The sequence below is a fragment of the Peromyscus californicus genome, unplaced genomic scaffold (assembly GCF_007827085.1).
Source record: "Peromyscus californicus insignis strain IS unplaced genomic scaffold, ASM782708v3 Scaffold_13__1_contigs__length_99412109, whole genome shotgun sequence".
Classification (NCBI taxonomy): domain Eukaryota; kingdom Metazoa; phylum Chordata; class Mammalia; order Rodentia; family Cricetidae; genus Peromyscus; species Peromyscus californicus.
The window spans coordinates 5996376-6008765 of record NW_026294424.1 but is presented as its reverse complement, the minus strand read 5'-3'; the positions used below and the strand labels follow the sequence as shown (position 1 = coordinate 6008765).

At 42.4% G+C, this 12390-nt stretch overlaps 1 protein-coding gene across 24 annotated transcripts in view; it reads left to right on the top strand.

The window, feature by feature from the left end:
• The window catches only part of Depdc5 (DEP domain containing 5, GATOR1 subcomplex subunit), a 127961-nt gene that overhangs the window by 48256 nt on the left and 67315 nt on the right, over window positions 1-12390 (top strand). For 16 of the 24 annotated variants that reach the window (XR_008217676.1, XM_052736253.1, XM_052736266.1 and 13 more), the window contains 3 exons: window positions 3952-4158; window positions 6758-6893; window positions 7813-7907. Coding sequence is in view for 23 of the 24 variants with exons in the window: in XM_052736253.1 (XP_052592213.1) it covers window positions 3952-4158; window positions 6758-6893; window positions 7813-7907 (438 nt within the window). In the remaining variant the exon portion in view is untranslated. The remainder of the gene's footprint in view (window positions 1-3951; window positions 4159-6757; window positions 6894-7812; window positions 7908-12390) is intronic. The other 8 variants (XM_052736264.1, XM_052736260.1, XM_052736257.1 and 5 more) reach the window with 1 other exon arrangement.

Sequence of the window (12390 nt, the reverse complement as noted above, 5' to 3'; positions counted from 1 at the left end):
AGGAGCCCTTATAGGAAGGGCAGTTTTTCCAGGACCCAGTATGCTAATGGGCAACTTTCAGCTCCTGGGACCCAAGCACTTGGCAACAGGACAAATTCGTCAATTAGGAACTATGACGCTATGCTTAGGGCCTATGAATATTGTTGATGGTTAGATTTCTTTTTCTTTTCTTTTCTTTTCTTTTTTTTTTTTTTTTTTGGATTTTTCGAGACAGGGTTTCTCTGTGTAGCTTTGCGCCTTTTCCTGGAACTCACTTGGTAGTCCAGGCTGGCCTCGAACTCATAGAGATCCTCCTGGCTCTGCCTCCCGAGTGCTGGGATTAAAGGCGTGCGCCACCACCGCCCGGCTTTCTTTTTTTTTTTTTTTAAACTGGCTGAATGCTTGAAATTTCCAAGGAGAAAGAAGCAGGTATTTATTTATGTGATTAGAGAGTATAACCTATGCCACCTACATTAACTTAAAGTTACATTTTCTTTACAAAGAATGATGTTTTAAAATGTTCTTTCTTGCTTTTTTGAGACAAGGTCTCATATAGCCCAGGCTGGCTTCAAACTCACGTGTAGTCCTTCTACCAGATGTGCCTTCGAGATCAAACTCAGACTCAGTGGCAAGTACCTTCACCTGCTGAGCCATCTTGCCGGCTCCTTTTTGAGACTGTCTTGTTTCACTATTCCCTGGGTTGGCCTTGAACTTAACAGCAATCTCCTGCCTTAACCGCCTCAGTGCTGGGGTTATAGATGTGCACCATCTTACCCAGCTGTGTTTCTTCTTTCACTTCCATAGTAATTAATTAGGCCATATTCTTTCTTACTTGATAAATCAAAGCACCAGTTCATTAGTTTGCAGTGTATTCTCTGTGGTTCAGAGAATGATCTGTAACAACTGTACTTTCAGTTTTGAATGAATGAGTTTATTAAATGAGCAAAAAAAGTAAAGGAGTAAATAACGCGTAGATAGAAGCACCAGACAACAGGAAATATTTTCAAATCAGTTTACAACATTCAGCAAACCACTGGAGTAACCTGATTTTTTTTAATTTATTTATGTATATGAGTGCTTTGTTTGCATGTTCCTCTGCTGGCCAGAAGAGGGCACGGGATCCCATTAGAGATGGTTGTGAGCCACCACGTGGGTGCTGGGAATTGAACTCAGGACCTCTGGAACAGCAGCTAGTGCTTTCAACTGCTGAGCCATCTCTCCAGCCCCCTGGAGTAACCTGATTAAGAGAGCAAACAAAGGTACCATCATCAAAGGTTTACATACATCTAGCAGAAATCCACTGGGGGTAAAGTGAATAGAAAATTTCTTTCTTTTTTTTTTTTTTTTTTTAATGGCACACTTCAATGCTTACTTCCTCTTTAGATTTCTTTTTAAGATTTATTTATTTATTATGCATACAGAAGAGGGCACCAGATCTCATTACAGATGGTTGTGAGCCACCATGTGGGTGCTGGGAATTGAACTCAGGACCTCTGGAAGAACAGCCAGTGCTCTTAACCTCTGAGCCATCTCTCCAGCTGGAAAATTTCTTAATTAAAAAAAAAAAAAGAAAGAAAGAAAGAAATCCACTGGGGATGTTGAGGCAGTCAGTTGGAATTCCCAATTCTGTCCATAGATGAGCCTTTGGTTTCATGTTCCCACCACAGATTTTTTTTTTATTCTTTTGAGACAGGGTTCTCTGTGTAGCCCTGGCTGTCCTGGAACTCACTCTGTAGACCAGGTTTGCCTTGAACTCAGAAGATATCTGCCTTCCTCTGCCTCCCAAGTGCTGGAATTAAAGGCGTGTGCCACCACCGCCTGGCTCAGACTGGTCTTTTAATTGGCTGTTTTCCTGCCTACTACACCTTCTGATGTTGGAATTACAGGCATACATCAATATGTCTAGTGACAGAATTTTTGTGGTGATTTGACTACTCTATAATTGTATGCAAAATACAAATCAGATTCAAAGGTGAAATATTACAATGATGTAGGAGATTTCATGCTAGATATTAGATAATGACGATTGAAACTTTTATTTAAGAATTATACGTGAATGAGTATGTTTAGTGGACAACTTTGTGGGTACATGCGAGTTCACAAATGGAGGTCAGAAGACAACCTTGGATTTTGTTCTTCAGGTACCTTCCACTTTTGGTTTGAAACTTGTGTTTGGGGTCTGGCACAATGGCTCAGCTAGTAAAGGAATTTTCTGTATAAGCCTGATGTCCTGAGTTCTGTTTCTAGAACTCAAAGATGAAAGGAGAGAACCAACTCCACAGAATTTGTCTTTGGGTCTCCACGTGTGTACTTCGACACTCATGCCCCCACATACTGTAATAATAAATAAAATTTAAAAACAGCATGGCTTTGATTAGCCTGAACTTTGCCAAGTAAGCTAGGCTAGTTGGCCAGTAGCTCCAGGTATCTGTCTCCACTTCCCATTTCTCCATTGCTAGGATTATAGGCATGTACCACTGAATCTGTTGGTCATAGAGATCCAAACTCAGATCTGATACTTATAGGGCAAGCACTGAGCCATCTTCCTAGGAATCTTTTGTTATTGTTCTCATCCTTTTAAAGACAAGATCACACTGTAGCCTAGGCTGGCCTCAAACTCAAGATGATCCTTTTGCCTCAGCCTACCAAGTGCTGAGATTACAAATGGAAGCCACCATGTCTGGTTAAAACATTCCTTGATGCTACTTTTTTTAAAAAAATGTTTATTTATCCTATGCACATTGGTGTTTTTCCTGCATGCATGTCTATGTGAGTGTGTCAGATCCCCTGGAACTTGAGTTACAGACAGTTGTGAGCTGCCATTTGGGTGCTGGGAATTGAATCCTGGTCCCATGGAAGAATAGACAGTGCTCTTAATTGCCAAGCCCTCTCTCCAGCCCCACTGGATGACACTTTTTAATCAGCCTAGTTGTTTCTTGGACATGGGATGCACAAAAAAGGACTTGGTTCCCCTGGGTTTCTGTTCTTAGATCTTTAGATCAGGCTGTATAGCTTGCTGCTTCCATCTCTGTTATAGGCCATTGCACAGGACAGGTTGAATCTAAATATAACATTTCCTTGCCTGGCCAGGCGTGAACACTTTCTTTATCCTTTTTCCTTAAGAACATTTCTTTAACACAATGACATGTGATTGCTTACACCTCTCTCATTACACAGGTTCAATGTGGGGATCCTCTTAATCATTGAGGAACTCAAGATTCCTTTTATCCTATGATGCCATCATCTTCATCGTTGATTTCCAAAGTTGCCATGGAAGAGAAAAAGATATGGAGATGATGCTTGTACATAGCTGTTGTCTAGTCCATGAATGGACTAGACGTGTTCTTTTGGCTGAAACTTATGTCGTTTGGTTTCAGTGCAAATGGAGAGGGATTCCAGCCTTGTGTGCTCAAAATCAAATGGGTTTAGTGAGCTAGCCTGTTCACCAAACATAGCTTTCATTTGTTTGTTTGTTTATTGAGGCAGTGTCTTACTATGCAGTCTTGGCCAGCCTCTAACTTACTATGTAGATCAGTCTGGCCTTGAACTCAGATCTTCCTGTCTCTGCCTCCCAAGTGCTGTGACTAAAGGTGTGTACTGTCAAAACTGGTTCAACATCAATTTTTTTTATTGTTTTGTCCACATACAGAATATAATGACCTCATTCCCAAGGGAAATAACTCAAGTCCTATCATTACTCATTGCATCCAGCTTAGTATTCCCGGTCACCCCCGGAAAATATAGGAATCCATTAGATTTGTGTGTCTTCACTAGGTCAGGTCTTCAAAATATTTGAAAAATAAATCTAAGCATGTTTTATTTCTTTATAGTTTCATAATTTTACTTATTTCTCTTACTTCCTGGTATTTATGATGTCCTAGATTTTTGCTGATCTTGACTCATCAATCTACTTAATTCTGATTTCATTGTGGATTTGTGTTTTGTCTTTGTGTTCCATCCTATTATTGACAGCAGATGTCCTGGAGAACATGATAGAACCACCACAGCGGGACTCTAGTGCGCCAGGAAGGTTCCATGTGGGCAGTGCAGAGTCCATGCTCCATGTTCGACCCGGTGGATACACACCTCAGAGAGCACTGATTAACCCCTTTGCCCCCTCAAGAATGCCCATGAAGCTCACATCCAACAGAAGGCGCTGGATGCACACTTTTCCTGTAGGTAAGTTGGCTGCTCAGGAAAGAGCCTTGGACTGTGAGTTCCTAGCTCTGGTCCATGTGTCAAGTGCCTTGACGTCTGTGAACCTCTTGGTTCGGCCAGTGAGATGGACATGCCTCCTGGGCTTTTCCAGGGTCCTCGGGAGGATCTTGAAGACACACTTGAGAACAAGTTCTGTAACTGCCCAGCTGTGTTAACCTAAGGGCTTTGAGTGTTTGTTTGCTTGAAAGGGACTGTGCTTCACATCAGCTTTCCGTCCCTCGTTTTCACACACTGCTCCTCTAAGCTGCATTTATGCTACTTTGTCACTTCTCAGAGATCTCTGAGGGGTAAAGAAGAAACAATACTTTTTACTTCACTATTTTTCTAGCCCATCTTTTTTCTCTGTTTTGGCCTCAAGAAGATGACAGTAAGAATTTATAAAGTTGTACTTTTAAATTAAACTTCAATTTAATGGGTTCTTGCTGGGCCAGGAAGGAATAGATGTATTAGGCTCCATTATGTGTTGTTTGTTTGTTTGTTTTATCTTGTTTTGTTTTGTTTTTAAATAGGAATGATCCTGCTGAATGATTAGAAATATCTGGTTATTTTCTTTTACATTTGATTTTACTGTTTAAAGGTAAATACAAAATGTGGAGTAAATCTGGTTTATTTATTTGACTGTAGTTGGAGGCCATTCCAAACCTCTCTTGTCCCTTGTCTCTGCTAGAATCACACAAGTTGTTTCTTTCTGGTTTTGCTCCCCACCCCCTTTTTGTTATTCCTACCAGATTTATTTTGAGGTGTCTCTGTTTCTCACTTTTGTATTTGCTCTTGCTTTTTATTTATTTTTGAAACAGGGTCTCATATAGCTCAGACTAGCATTGAACCAGCCATGTAAGGAGGATGACCTTGAACTTATGATCACCACAACCATGGCCTGTTCATGCGATGGTGGGGATCAAACCCAGAGCTTCCTGCTTCGTACATACTAGGCGAGAACTGTCTCAGTTTGAGTTACATCTCCAGCCCCAGGCTGAAATCTCTCTCTCTCTCTCTCTTTCTCTCTCTCTGCATGTGTGTTTGTGTGTGTGTGTGTGTGTGTGTGTGCATGTGCACACGCTTTCACACACTCATGCTCTTGCATGTGGAGGCCAAAGTGTCTTCTGTTCCTCCTAGTTTTGGAGACAGGCTCAGTTACTGAACCTAGAGCTCACTGATAGGCTAGACTGCTTCCCAACAAGCGCCAAGAATTCTCCTGCTCTATCTCCTCAGCACGGGGTCATAGGTACATAATGTCATGCCTACTTCATGGATGCTGGGGATCTGAACTCAGGTCCTCATACTTGCTTGGCAAGCATGTTACTGATTGAGCCATCTCCCCAGCCCCTAGGCTAAAAACTCTTTTTTCTAAAAAAAAATTTTTATTATTATTTATTTATGTGTATGTCTCTATATGTGCGTGTATCTGAGGTTAGGGCCATCCCCTGGAGCTAGAGTTACAAGCAGTTGTAAGCTGCCTGACGTGGGTACTGGTAATTGAACTTGGGTTCTCTGCAAGAACAATATATGCTCTTAACCTCTGAGCTATCTCTCCAGCCTGGCTAAAAACTCTTAAGAGAGCTTTCTGCTACAACCTTCAGCTCTTTGTGATTTTCCTACCCCACCCTTCATGTCCACATCACTAAAAACAACAACTAGTCTCCAGACACTGTTTACTTTGCTTATTCTCTTGAACACCTGACCTTCTAATAACTAAGACCCTTCTTCACCCGGCAGCCCGGCCTTCTGGCTCCTCATTCCCACCCTCAGAGGCTCTTTCCCTTCTTACCCAGTCTCCACACACTTTTACCTCTTTCACATTTGGGATTCATAGGTATTTCTCCTACCCAGGTATATTTTTCCTTTAACCCTTGGTAACCTCGGTTAGCCCTCTAATTTGTATGTTTCCAGGAACTGCCTTTTAGTAGACATGACTAACTCCAACCTCTCCTATTCTGTCTTTTTAGTGCTTAAGCATCCTAGATTCCTACTGTTATTTTCTGATTTTTTTTTTTTTTTTATTTTGAGACAGGGTTTCTCTGGGTAGTCCTGACTGTCCTGGAGCTCACTCTGTAGCCTTTAGCTCAGAGATCTGCCTGCCTCTGCCTCCCAAGTGCTGGGACTAAAGGTGTGCACCACCATGCCTAGCTTGTTATTCTTTTTTTTTTTTTCTTTGTGCAACCTTGGCTGCCCTCGAACTAGCTCTGTAGACCAGGCTGGCCTCGAACCCACAGAGATGCGCCTGCCTCTGCCTCCTGGATGCTGGGATTAAAGGCGTGCGCCACCACCGTCTGGCCTATTATTTCATTGTTATTTTCCTTCCCTTTTCATCTTTTTATCCTCTTAAACTTGTCTGTTTCTGTATGGCATCTCAATAGTATTCATGAAACCGAGAGTCCCAGCATGTAGTACCAGATACAGTGTGGGCAGAATCCTCTGTGGGAGCCTGCAAGGACCTTGCTATGCTCTTTGTCAGATCTCTCCAGTGACCTAGCAGTTGGAGAGAAGGAAGAGTTATGTTTTCGTGTGCAGCATGAGCGGTCAGGTCGGAATGACATTCAGTGGTTCTTTGTCTGGGTAGGACCATCCGGAGAGGCCATCCAGATCCATCATCAAACCCGGCAGAACATGGCAGAGCTGCAGGGCAGCAGGCAGAGGGACCCCACCCACTCCTCTGCAGAGCTGTTGGAGTTGGCATATCATGAAGCTGCCGGAAGGTGAGGATTTGCACAGTACTCTGGAAGGTAGCCCAGGACAATGCTGAACAGACTGCTGATGAAATGACACATTTGTGACTTAGAACACATTGGTCAGGTCCTCCTTTGTCACCCAGCATCATTACCATCCCTGGGCAAAGGGTAAAGGCAAACAGCCTGATATTTTCCCTGTAATATTACCAAGGCCCTGCTTTAAGTTTGTTTTGAGCTTACATTTTGTAAACTTAATTTTCTTCCAAACCTTGGTCAAGGATGAAAATGAGATATCTCTCTTTTATCTTAGGGTTTGCCTATGGCATGCTGGGGCAGGTGATCCATGCTGTTCTCTTAGACAGCTTCCCTGTGACTTGGCATATTGGTTTTTGAACAAAAGCTCTGAATGTCTTACAAAGTATCTGAAGAGTCAGTATAGGAAGAAAGTCATTTAAGCCTTGATGAGCAGGACCCTAGTTTAAACCTGGTCCTAAATTGCTTTAGGAAGCACTTGATGAAAAGCAGCCTTGGCCCCTTCTTTGGACACTGGACATCCTCTCTGCTGGGGGATGGTCATGTGGAGGTCTGGACTCCTTACTTTGCCCTCTTTACTAGGTTAACTCTGGTACATCTGTTCAAGCATTTTATATCCTTCCTTTGTTATTAAGGGGGAGGCATAGGGCAGAAAGGGGAAGTGGTATAGCATGGTGGTAGGTGAGCAGCCAGGGTTGCAGGGCTGACACACAAATAAAACTACCACATGATGGTTTGAGGTATGGATCCTAAGGGTTGCCAGCCTATGCAACTGAATGTTCAGGCCTGTTTTTCATGGGTCCTCCTCTCTCCACTTACCCTCTCCCCTGCACACTAGGGTACAGGGTGCGCAGGGAAAAAACATGATGATCTACATTAATTAAACCAGGTGGCCTGGCTTTGTTCTCTGCAGGCACAGCACTTCCCGCCAGCCTGGTGACAGCATGTCCTTGAACTTCAGTGGAACAGAAGAGCTTTCTGTCAGCCTGCTTAGCAACAGTGGAGCAGGTAACTCATCCAAAAAATAATAGAGTTGGGATGCTCAGAGCAGGCTCACATCTAGAAGTGACATAAAGGCCAGAAAAGCAGACCAGGTCTATTTTTGGGATCATTTCAGCCACAATCTGGGGTGACCTATTTAGAAGCAATACTGTATAATGCATGGAATTATAAATGGTCTGCACATTACATTTTTAGCTGAGAACATGTTGGTCAAGACATATTTATCATCATTTCGTCAGGGAGTCCTGACTGAGAGCTGTGAGGTGTTGAGGGTAGCACCACAGACCAAGTAGGAGTAGTCTGTTTTACAGGTACTTTGGACTGCTAGGCCTGGGGAACAAATGCACCTTCATATAGAAACAATCCGTAGGGAAGTGTGATTTCTGTCATAGCATCACAAAAGAGAAAGATGCCTGTGGGTAGTGGTATATACGTTTAACCCTAGCACTCTAGAGGCAGAGCCACGCAGAGGCCTCTGAGTTTGAGGCCAGCCTGGTCTACATCGTGGGTTCTAGGCCAGCCAAAGCTACATAATAAGATATTGTCCAAAAAAGAGAGAGGGTAGAGAGAGGTTATGTAGTTATGTTGAAGAGTATCTCAGGTTGAAAGGGATAGAAATTGTTGGACGGAAAGTTAGAAGCTACAGATTCCAAGTGCAGGTGATGGGTGGAGTACCATCTTGGTTTTTACTCTTTCTAGAAATACTTGTATAATTTAGAAATCCCAGGAAGGCATATATTACTAGACACAGATTACATGGGCAATTGAAAGCCTAGAGATACAGAGATACCAGTTTCTCACAGCAGTGCAGACATCCTCATTTGAGCACTCTACTCAGAGTGCCTTTTAAGGATGTTAAGGGAACATGCGTTTAGATAGGTACCTTTTCTGCAAAGCAGGTATTTTACATGATGAGTGTGGAAAGATTGAAACAATAAAATAGTACTACTTCATCATGTCTATGTCCTATAAATTGACTTGCATTTCTAGAACTTGGCTTAAGATTTTTGAAAGTAAAGCTGTGTAAAGGGGTTTAATAAGGGCTGGAGAGATGGCTCAGCAGTACTCAGAGTACTGACTGCCCTTCCAGAGGACCTGGGTTCAATTTCCAGCACCCACATGGTGGCTCACAACTGTCTGTAACTCCAGTTCCAGGGGACCCAAAACCCTTGACAAAACACCGATGCACATAACAAAAGAAAAAAAGGGGGGTGGTTAATGATACTGTTCCTTGGTCACTGGTAGAGTGATCTGATCACTGGTAGAGTGATCTGACTGAATTCCTAGAGCCCATGGAGAAGTGATTAAACTTGAGGAGTGAGTTGGCAATAGAATCCCCAAATCATTTCAATCTCATTCGATTATTCATTTTAAATGAGAAACAAGTAAAAGTTTGGGGCTCTGGAGGTATTTTTATGTCATATATTCAGGGTGCTTAAATGTTGCATGGCTGCAAGATTTCCTAAAGTGCCTGCAGAATGTTACAAAGGCAACATTTCTATCACTTTGTTAAACTAGGAAGCTTGTTTTTAGGAACCAAAATTTGAGTTTCCCTGGCCTTGGTTTACTGAGGAAGGCTGTTCTGGTGGTTCCGTGGACTGTTCCTTGAGCTAGCTCGACCAGTGACCAGAAGCAGGAGGATTTAATTGAACCCAGATCCTGCAGCCAGCACCAGGATCTACCTAGAAGAGTCTTGATTTGAGGATGTGTGTGGAAGATCTTTAGGTGACATTGTCGTATCCTCTTAGCTGAGAGTTTCCTGGCACACATGTGCACACAGACAGGCAGGTATTGGGAAAGCATTTGCTTGCAGCCTGGCTCTCTGGCTCATCTTTTCCTCTTGGGCTCCTAAGTTGTCAGTCTGCCTAACGGATGGACTACTCTGCTTGGGTGGCAGATGCCTCATCGTGGATGTGGTATCGTCTGCCTACCCTTCCTTCTCTTCTGCCCTTTTGTTCTGAGGCTGGCTCCTCAGCTCCCTACTTGAGGCTTTTGTACAGGCCTTTGTTGTCTCTGTTCAGGATCATCACAGTAGCTCTTCCTGCCCTGTTCCTTTCTCCTTCAGGGAACTACCATGCTGTCACCAATGAGGTATTTCAAATTGCAGATCTGACCAGCTTTTTCTTCTCACATGCACAGCCATCAGTGGCTCTTTATGGCTCTTGACACCAATCATCACCTCTCTCCTGTGTCCCTTCGTGTCTTCACTTGACTCCACTTTAACAAGGTGTTGAGTATAGAAAGATTACAAGTTCTAGAATCTTAGGACATGAGACTTGTTCCACCTCTAATGAGTAGTGAGTCCTTTGGGCCAGTTACTAACTTCTTACACCTCAGTTTCTTCGTTGTGAAGGGAATTTTATGAAAATGTTAACAAAAACTAAAAATAACTGTGACAACTATATGAATGCTTGGAACAGTGCCTAGCAGACATGAGTGGTCAACAGATAGGGGGTGTCGCTAATAATGCATGGGTTTTTCTTATATCCCAGCTATGGTCTTCATATTTCTCTGTGCCGTCTCATCATCCCAATGTAGAATAAGCTCCTTTCCTGTCTGCAAGCCCTATTCTACCTGAAAACATCCCCTTTCCATGATGGTTCAGCTCCAAATGTGCCTCCTTGTTTGAAGCTTTTCCTTGAGGTTTCTTTTCCAACTCATGCTCTCCTGAGAGATGTTAGACATGCTTCCACACAGATCCTGACCTGATCCCAATTGCACGACTTGGTACATGGTGACCCCATTGCTTTCATATCTATCTCTCCACAGACTTAAGGTGTTTACTGTTATTTATCTGTTTATAGTGTTTGGCATGTTTATTGACAAATGAAGTTTTATTTCAAAGACTACGCTGTCATGTAAGAAGCTTTAGAATGACTTACAAAATTATTGTTTAATTTGTACTTGAGTATTTGTGTATGTGTATGTGTGTACTTGTGTGTATTCTACAGTGTTTAGCTTCTTAGAGACTATGGGCTCCTTGGGTTGTTTTTCCTAGTCAGGGTGATACAGTTATTAGAGGTTACCCTTTTCTTGCCTATCCCCTTATGACCTGTAACATAAGTTTTGAAAAGGGCCAAAGGTCATCAGGAAGTAGTCCATAACCTATAGTTGTGGTTTTTTTTTTACTCGTTGGGCTCTTTTGGCAGCCCGCCACCCAGTTCCCAAATAAATACATGGAGGCTTATTCTTACTTATGAAATCCCAGCCTTAGCTTGGCTTGTTTCTAGCCAGGTTTTCTTAAATTATCCTGTCTATCTTTTGCTTCTGGGCTTTTACTTTTCTCTATTTTATATACCTTTTTTAGTTCTTACTCTGTGGCTTGTTGTATAGCTGGGTGGCTGGCCCCTGATGTCCTCCTCCTGCTCCTTTTTTTTCCACTCCTAGATCCCCGCTCCCAGATTCCTTTTCCTATTTATTCTCTCTGCCTACAGCCCTGCCTATCCTTTCTCCTGCCTTGCTATTGGCCATTCAACTCTTTATTAAACTAATCAGGTGTTTTAGACAGGCAAAGTAACACAGCTTCACAGAGTTAAACAAATGCAACATAAAAGAATGCAACACATCTTTGCATCATTAAACAATATTCCACAGCATAAACAAATGTAACACATCTTCAGCTAATATATATACATATTAAGGTTTTTCAAGACAGGGTTTCTCTGTGTAGTTTTGGAGCCTGTTCTGCAACTCACTCTGTAGACCAGCATGGCCTCGAACTCATAGAGATCCGCCTGGCTCTGCCTTTTGAGTGCTGGGAGTAAAGGTGTGCACCGCCACCGCCACCCCACCCTCCACACCCCGGCTCAGATAATATTCTTCAACAGTAACCACATGGGAATTGAGTTTCATTTTTGAACCAAGGCTACCTGACAAATCATATTAATGAGCACAAAAGGAAATTAGATTAAATCTTCATAATTTTTATTCCCATAATACAATAATAACAGTTAGTGTCCAGTTTCTCTTAGGGTATATCTAGAAACTTTTCTTTGTTGTTCTAGCCTAGCCTAAGGTGTTGTCTTTTACTTGGGTGTAGTAGTCTGTTAGCTTTCTTTTTTTGCTCTTTCCTTCTGCTTATTTTCTTTCTTAAAGATGTGTTTATTTATTTGTGTTTGTGTGTGTGTATGTGTCTGTGCAGTATATAAGCATATGTTGGGGGAGATGTACACAATTGTGTACATGCAGAGGCAGGTAAGGGCATCAGATGTCCTCTTCTATTACTCTTCATCCACATATTTGTGGCTGGATCCATAAACAGAAGTTTCTGTCCTGCAGCAACTCCCAAATACCCAGCAGCTGCTTCCCAAATAATTGACTCTGAGACTTAATATTACTTATAAATGTTTGGCTGGTAGCTCAGGCTTATTATTAACTAGCTCTTAAACTTAAATTAACCCATAGTTCTTATCTATGTTTAGCCACATGGTTGGTGGCTTGTAACTTCAGTTTTTACATGTCTTGCTTCCTTGGCATCTGGCTGGCATCT